The 8923-nt window shown below is 41.4% G+C and overlaps 1 protein-coding gene across 3 annotated transcripts in view; it reads right to left on the reverse strand.

The window, feature by feature from the left end:
• Positions 1–2667: 2667 nt before the first annotated feature.
• Positions 2668–8923, reverse strand: part of exosc2 (exosome component 2) — a 15990-nt gene continuing 9734 nt past the window's right edge. Inside the window, exons 4-9 of one of the 3 annotated variants that reach the window (XR_006316052.1) lie at positions 7282–7371; positions 6282–6347; positions 5459–5527; positions 4325–4552; positions 3679–3803; positions 2668–2793 (exon numbers count right to left, since the gene is read on the reverse strand). Coding sequence is in view for 2 of the 3 variants with exons in the window: in XM_043720558.1 (XP_043576493.1) it covers positions 2713–2793; positions 3679–3807; positions 4325–4552; positions 5459–5527; positions 6282–6347; positions 7282–7371 (663 nt within the window). In the remaining variant the exon portion in view is untranslated. Of the gene's footprint in view, positions 2794–3678; positions 3808–4324; positions 4553–5458; positions 5528–6281; positions 6348–7281; positions 7372–8923 lie in introns of all 3 variants that reach the window. The other 2 variants (XM_043720558.1, XM_043720559.1) reach the window with 2 other exon arrangements.

Here is an 8923-nt window from a genome sequence, read left to right on the forward strand (position 1 = left end):
GCAGGAGGTACTGCAAAGGATGTGAGCCCTGACAACATTCTAGCATTAGTATTAATAGACTTGTACTTCAGAACTAGCCGTGCCCCTAGTCAAGCTGTTTTAGTACAGCTACAACACTGGCATCTAACTGGCAAAGTAGAAAATTGCTCCTGTGCAGAAGGACAAATCCAACCTGGCCAATTACTGTCCCACTAATGTATTCTTGCTCATCAGCAAAATAATGGAATAGGTCATGGAAGTGCCAGTTGATTGCACTATCAAAATGAATTATCTACTCAGCACTATGTGGGTTCCACCAGTGAGACTTTACTTCTGACCTCATTACATCCTTGATCCAATCATGGATAAACGAGCTGTACTGTAAAGGTGATTTGAGAGTGATGCCCTTGACATCAGGATAGCATTTGCCTGAGTATGGTATCAAGGAGTCCTAGAAAAACTGGATGCAATGGGAATCGGGGGCAACAGTCTCCCCTGGTTGGAGCTGTACCCGGCACAAAAGGAGGATAGCAACAACCCTGGAATTCCCTCTAACAGCCTTCTGGCTGTCTATACATCTCAAAGGTTGCAGTGGTTTAAGAAAGTAGCTTGACATTTATCTTCTCCAGAATAATGAGGAATGGGTAATAATTGCAGGCCTAACCAGTGATTCCCACATCCCATGAACAAATAAAAAGTATTTGTAGGGAAGTAGGGGTAATTTTTTCAAAATGTTGTCTGGGGCAGAAAAGGGTAGTCTCCTCTCGTGTGATTCTAATTGTTACTGCCTTCTGTTTGTGATTTGTATTCACTTCACTTTTTGAATTACTATAGGATTTCATCTTTTAAACATTAAGCCAGGCACAAACTTCAGCCTGTAGAAGGTTAAATAAATGTCAAAAGTTATGAAATTTCCTTGAGCAGAAATACTTTGTGCTGGTATGTCTAGATGACAGCAGTGTGAGCAACTGAATGGTGAAGCAACAATCAGAATTTAACACACCAAGTAATGTTTGTAACCCATCGCCTGGAGGGTGGCAATAAGAACTGTAAAGGCAGCTGACGTCAGCCCTAACGCAAGTACTATACCTCATCTGGATGCTTGTTCTGCATTACGTGGGAAATATCTACTTTATGTGCCTCATTAGCACAAAATAATTGCTCATTGCTTTTGGGGAATGGAAAGCTAAGAAGGGACAACAAAATTGTTATTTGCAAAACATCATTAAGGGAAGTTACTTACTTGTCCAAGTAAGTGACATATATAGAGACTGTACCTGTTCTGTATACTAACCATGCAGAATCACATGGATGATTGTCAAATTTCCTAACAGAAACATAGAAGCAGGAGGAGGCCACTCAACCCTTCAGGCCTGCTCTGCCATTCATCACAATCATGGCTGATCATTCAACTCAGTTGCCTAATCTGGCATTCTTCGCATAACCTTTGATCCAATTCGCCCCAAGTGTTATATCTAGCTGCCTCTTGAATACATTCAATGTTTTTGGCATCAACTACTTTCTGTGGTAATGAATTCATGGGCTCGCCATGCTTTGGGTGGAGAAATGTCTCTGTCCTAAGTGGTCTACCCTGAATCCTCAGACTGTCACTGCACCATTGGGAACATCCTCCCTGCATCTACCATGTCTAGTCCTCATTGTGATTTAGTATTGAGCTTCACCATCAGATGTGTTGAAATAACGAGTGAGATCCATAGGCTGGCCATTGGTGGTGGTGCCTTTCATAGGCAAAGTCATTTCCTTTTATCCCTCACTGACAGCCCCAAAGTCTGCCCCGGGAACAACTCTTTCCCAAGTCACAACTGCACTTTCAGGCTCCTGCTCCTTCAGCTGCTCCCAGCGGTGAAGTTCCTGACTCCAGCACTCTCAGATTCTGCCAATTCTCCTGGTACAGCTCCCATCTTCACTCTGAAAACTTGTAGTAGTCACACAGCTGCTTTAGCCATTGAGTGTCAGGTTGGACTATCTTAAACACCTTTGAACCTTAGTCTCTTCTAAACCAGCCTGTATTCCAAGATCAACTGAGAATGTAAAAATGACCAGTTGTTTAACTACTAACTACCTTCTTCAGCCCTTTGCTCAAACCTCCCCAGCAAGTATACAGAACTGGAGACTTCTGGTAGTGAGAACTTTGTATTAATAACAATTACAGATTAATACATTCCACCCCCACCCCCACCTCCCCAACACACACACACACACACACACTTGTGATGGTCTTTGACCTGCTTTCAAGGTCAGAATAGCTTTTATTTTGGAGAGAGGATGTAGTGATAATGGGATTTTTGAAACCGAACTATTTACATTTAGCTCCAACACAAAGGAGGACAGATTAGTGAATTTGGGGGAAATTTAAACACGTTATTCAGCAGGTAGGAGATATGAAAAGAGAAAGCCAGCTTGATTGGCAACCCATTCACCACATACACAGTGCACTATAGTAACTCACTCAGCACCTCCTCTTTTTAAGATAGATTTTTAAAAATCTATCTCTAGCTGAGGCTTTGTCATTTATCTTGTATTCCTTTGTAGCTGGTGACAATACTTTTTGATGAAGCTTGTGTGAAGCATCTTGGGACATTGGAATGTTAAAGTCACCGTTATAAATGAAAGATGTTGTTGGCTCATTAGATAAGCGTCACATATTATGAATCATCGACAAAGCCAGATTATTGTAAAGTTTTATTCAAAATATTACAGTGAAAAAAGCCCTCATCCTTCCTGATCAATTAGACGTTGTCTTGTCTCCATCACTATTTCTTCCATTATTTCCGGCTTCAGAATATCTTTGATCTGTAATAAGATCAAAAACAACATGGGCATATAGACCTTATACATAGTGAGCACATCTTTGCTTCAGTGGTAAAAATCTTAAAATCAGGTAATCACAAACCTTGCTGGATGCAAACCAATGCAAGATAAGAATGCTCAATCTCTTAGGGAACTGGATATACCTGATCAAGCAAAAACTTTTATGGTTTATAAAAACAGCCCAAAAAAAAACACATTACTGACTTGTAATAAAACAGATACATAAAATCATAGAACCCCTTCAGCACAGAAAGAGGCCATTTGGCTTATCAAGCCTGCGCTGACCCTTTCAAGTGCCTCTCAAACCCCATACCCCAGCCCCATAACCTCGGAGGGGTTTATTTTGCAACCAATCCTTGGAATGTGGGAGGAAATTGGAAGAAACCCATGCAGACACGGAGAAAAGTTGCAAACTCCACACAGTCACCCAAGACTGCAATCAAACCTAGTCCTTGGCACTGAAAGGAAACAGTACTAACCACTGTGGCCACCCCTACTCAGGAACATTTAAAATGTATTCTCCCTTGTCAACTACTAACAGACAAAAAAAGGCAGACAGTAACTTCTCTATCAAGAAATAAATTTGTACATAGTGCTAATCTATACATTACAATGACTGACTATGCATGTGTATCCATCCTCCATTACTACAAGTACTACTTTTAATGTAGCAAATACATTCACAATATTATTTAAAATGACATTAGAAGGAGGGGTATTAAGTATTTAAACAGTACTATCTCAGAAAGAATGGAAAACTGCCAACAGATGTGCAGAAATTAGACTCAACTTTCTCCAAGAAACAAGTGCAAAGATTTTGTTTTAAATTTCAGATCCTTCATAGCTGCTCCATTTCAGAAACATTACCTGTTGATGCATTGAAGCTTCATAGCAATACAGAATGCTGGTGTCATACAGCAACAGCTTGTGAATATTCAGAGCAATGATGCAATTGCGGAGTCGTGAGATCACCTCTCTGTCTGATAAAGGAACTGGCTTGATCAGAAACAAAAGCAGGAGTAATGACATTACTATTGTGTGACATACAAATGTGCAAGTTAGGAATAGGAGAAAGCCACTTGACCCCTTAAGCATGCACCATTTAACAAGATCATTCTTCTGATCATCACCCCAGACATTTTCAAGGCCCTTGTTTGTTAAGGATCTGTCTTTAAAAAATACTTAAGACTCTACTTCAAGAATTACAAAGTCTCTCAACCCTCAAAGAAAGAATCACCTCGCCTGTCTTAAATGGGTAACTCTGATTTAAATCTAGAACTCTGTCTCTACCATTATCTGGGGAGAAAAATTCCACAAGGACAAATTCTAGTAATTTCAGTGTTGAATGCCTCTCATGTTCATCTGTGTCCCCTAGTTTTAGTCTCTTCCACAAGGGGGAACATCCTTTCACCATCCACTGTGTCAAGTTCCCTCTTAAAGTTTCAATAAGTTTCTCCATCTTCCAAACTCCAACTTTCACCCCCAACCCTTCAGCACTAACTTGGTTCCTCACCTCCAGGTTAGTCACAAATCCTCCTGCCTCATCGTCCTTCTGCTCAGTAAATGGATAAATCCAGATGTAGCCATTATTCCCAAGGATGATGGCAGCTCCACAGGGCAGGTTATGAAAGTGAGTCTTGCGACGTTTTACGAGTGAAGGGGAAACCTGGACCAACGTTCCCTGGCCCAGCTGACCGAAGAGATTAAAGTTGAAGAAGAAAGAAAATGGATAAGGAGTCTCCTTTGCACAATGGAAAGTTCCAACATAAATGTAAAATACAGAAGTACTATAAGTTGTTGTTACAGTGGGATCCCTGAAACCAATTTACAGCACCAATCAAGCTTCATAGAAAAGGCTCCCTGTATACAATTTCTGCATCAAGTCTACAACACATGCAAAGAGCATTCAACTTAAATCTGCTTTCCCAGTAAACCCGCAAATATTTCTCCTTCAATTATTTACTCAATTAAAGCCTATACTAGAATATGTATCCACCCACCTTACCGTCAAGCCATTCAATGCAAATCCTAACCACTGAACTGTATAATTCTTTTCCACTTGTCACTTCTGATTCATTTTAATCACCTCAGATCTGATCCATTCCAATTATTGGCTGTGTACATGCCCAGTACATTATGGGAAATCAAAATGGGCATTTTACACAACAGAAGTGTGGGGGATCATCCAAAAATCACTGCACTGCAGCTAATACTCCTGTAATTACTGACCTACACTGGTTTCCAATCCAGAAATACCTCAATGTTAAAATTTCTGCCTTGCATTCAATGTCTCCAGGCCTTGTCCCTTCCCATCTTTAAGACCCTCAGCCCTACAACCCTCCAAGATATCTGCACTTCTCCAATGCTGACCTTCTATGAATCCTCAAATGTCATTGCTCCACCATCAATTGTCATGCTTTCAGCTGCCTGGGCCCCAAGACTAGAATTGCTTCCCGAGATTGCTCTCCCTGTTTAAATCCTTTCTTGACCAAGTTCTGGATCACTTGCCCTGATATCTCCATATCACTCCAGTGAAGTACCTTGACAAGGGTTTTACTCAAGTAAAACATGCTACGTGAATACAAGCTTTTAAATACCTGAATTTCTTTCTTCAAAATTGAGAAAGAAGCATTAGAAGTTGTATTACCTTGCCATACTTCAGACTCCTGGTGTGCAAGGACAGAGCACCATCTGCAAACACAGCCTGTACCTCTGCCTGAATATGTGCTAAGGAAAGTCAACAATATGTAAAGAAATTAAAAAGGTGCTGATCAGATCATAATTTAACTGAACGGTGGCACAGAATTGAGCAACAAACGACTTCCTCTTGTTCTTGTGGATGCTACATTTGATATTGAAGGATTCAAATGACATCATTATTGGTTCAGCCAGACAATATTCACTGATGGAAGTCACTTTCACTTGTGTTGAAATCTTTTCAATAATTCTGCATTTTCTCTCTCTTCCCAATGGAGTCTCACATTAGTGATCACCAGAGAGATAGATAAAACACAGGGACAAATTGGCAACAGAAAGCTAATGTCACTTACGTGTAGCATTAATCTGAGACTTTTCCTCTGCACTAAGTTCGCAGGTAGGATTGAGGAGAAAATAAATTAAAATTAGTTTGAAAATAAACAAAGCTGTCCTCTTCTTAAATGAACTGACTTCAATAATATTTATGCATTTCTTAAATTAGCATGTTTTTCATAACCCATTTCCCATTGAGCAAAAGCTCTTTAAGGTCTGAAAAGATTCTATTCCCTATATAGCTAATCAGGCATTTCTGGCAAACAGCAACTCTGGAGAAATTGTATCCTGCAGTCACAATGTGCTGCTCATCTAAACTGAACAGGAAAATGAAGCATCCAGGTCCATAATTTACTGAGCAGTGTCACATCTCTCCAGGAGTGCCCCACCAAGGAAACTCCCCCAAGAACTCTATATTACTCAGTTTAAAAAAAGGATACACTGATCAAGTCTCCTTCTTGCAGATAATCCCTCATCATCAGTTCATCCTCTGCAGATCTTCTTCTCTGTAAGTAGTCAAAGGTTATGTAAGATGATGAGAAATATTTGGACAAGTAGCCTGCTTCAGCACTGATAACCCACACACAACATTTAAGACAGCCTTGGATTAAGAAGCAAGTCTGAACCCATTGTCCTGACCAAATTAAAGACGAATAGAAAGAGATATATAAAGAGTATGGGGCAGCACGGTGGCTCAGTGGTGAGCACTGCTGCCTCAGTGCCAGGATCCCAGGTTTGATTTCAGCTTCGGGCAACTGTCTGTGTGGAGTTTGCACATTCTCCCAATGTCTTTGTGGGTTTCCCCCGGGTGCTCCGGTTTCCTCCCACAATCCAAAGACGTGCAGGTTAGGTGAACTGGTCATGCTAAACTGCCCATACTGTTCAGGATGTGTAGATTAGGTGCATTAGTTAGGGGCAAAATCTAGGGTAACAGCGTAGGGGAATGCGTCTGGGTGGGTTACTCTACAGAGGGTCGGTGTGGATTTGTTGGGCTGAAGGGTTATTTTTTCACACTGTAAGGATTCTATGATATCTGGGTTGCTTGCTCGTCTTCACTGAACTGCACGGCATCCACAGTTCATAGCATATTCCACTCCAGAAATGTCGGAATAAAAATGCATGTTGACGGGGCTGAACTGGATCACCGTCTTTCAGATTAGTAATTAAACCCAGGCCTTATCTGCCCTCCCAAAATATCCCACCTCAGTAATTTGAAGATGGCTTAGGAGTGTTCTGGACAATATCTGTCCTACAAACATCACCAAGGCAGATTATCCAGTTAATATCACACTGCTGTTTACAGCCGATTGCTTCATCTTAAGTGACTGCCAAGTTCTGGGCATTCCAACAGAATTATATTCCATCAACTGTAAAGCACGGTGGGACATCCTGAGAGTCTGAAAAGTGCTACAGAAATTGAAGTATTTTTCTTTCACTTACCAATTCACCTCCAGGAAGGTTAACAGATGATAGAAGCAGTACCGAATCCAGTCTGGAGTTGGTCTCCACTTTCCATCGTTTCTGTTGCACCTATAATTGTTCAGGAAGGTTCAGTTACATTGCTGTATGACTCAAATTCAGCCTCTGCCGTTCTTCAGGCCAAGGGATTCTTAAAAAATATCAACAGGAAAATTAACATCAATCAGCTCTTTATAGCAGCAAGATTTCTTGCATGCAGAGAAAGATGGCAGAGCACTTCACATTGTGCTGAGACAAAATGAGGGATTAGTAGGAAAATTAAAGCAAAAATACTTTCAAATTAAGTTGGAGGACAGGCATTAATTGGTTGCTGAATGACAGAGCGAGAAAGGGGTCCCATGCTTAAACAAACAGCTAACAATAGTAAAAATTTCATTTAAGAGGGCGGCACGGTGGCACAGTGGTTAGCACTGCTGCCTCACAGCGCTGGAGACCCGGGTTCAATTTAAGTAATCTAATCTAATCTAAAAAAAGAGTAAGCCAGTCACTTGACCTGCTCAACTAGACAATAAAATCATGACAGATCTGACTGTAGTCACAGCTCCACATTCCCAACTTGTCCTAATGACTAACAAAGAAATTGGTGTGTAACAGTTTATCTACCTCTGCCTTAAAAATACTCAATGACCTCACCTGCACCATTCTCTAGGGTCGAGAGTTCCACAGAATGATTTGGATTTGAACACAGGAGGTATGGTTAGTAAGTTTGCAGATGACACCAAAATAGGTGATGTGGTAGACAGTGAAGATGTTTATCTTGGAGTACACAGGACATTGATCAGATGGGCCAATGGACTATGGAATGGCAGATAGAGTTTAATTAAAATTAATGCAACGTGTTGCATTTTGGTAAGGCAAACCAGGGCAGGACTTGTACAGTTAATGGTAGGGCCTCTGACATGTGACTTTGTAGAGGTTTATAAAATCATGAGGGGCATGAAAATGCTGAACAGCCAAGGTCTTTTTCCCCAGGGTAAGGAAGTCCAGAACTAGAGGGCATAGGTTTAAGGTGAGAGGGGAAAGATTTAAAAGGACCTGACAGGCATATTTTTCACACAGCAGGTGGTGAGTGGAAGGAAATGAGTTGCCACAGGTGGTGGTGGAGACTGGTACAATTACAACATTTGAAGGCATCTGGATGGGCATATGAATAAGACCTGAAGGGCTTATGCCCGAAACGTCGATTCTCCTGTTCCCTGGATGCTGCCTGACCTGCTGCGCTTTTCCAGCAACACATTTTCAGCTCTGATCTCCAGCATCTGCAGACCTCACTTTCTCCTCATATGAATAAGACCATAAGACATAGGAGCGGAAGTAAGGCCATTCGGCCCATCGAGTCCACTCCCCCATTTAATCATGGCTGATGGGCATTTCAACTCCACTTACCCGCATTCTCCCCGTAGCCCTTAATTCCTTGTGACATCAAGAATTTATCAATTTCTGCCTTGAAGACATTTAGCGTCCCAGCCTCCACTGCACTCCGCAGCAATGAATTCCACAGGCCCACCACTCTCTGGCTGAAGAAATGTCTCCACATTTCTGTTCCGAATTGACCCCCTCTAATTTTAAGGCTGTGCCCACGGGTCCTAGTCTCCCCACCTAA

This window comes from Chiloscyllium plagiosum, chromosome 30 (genome assembly GCF_004010195.1).
Source record: "Chiloscyllium plagiosum isolate BGI_BamShark_2017 chromosome 30, ASM401019v2, whole genome shotgun sequence".
Taxonomy (NCBI): Eukaryota; Metazoa; Chordata; class Chondrichthyes; order Orectolobiformes; family Hemiscylliidae; genus Chiloscyllium; species Chiloscyllium plagiosum.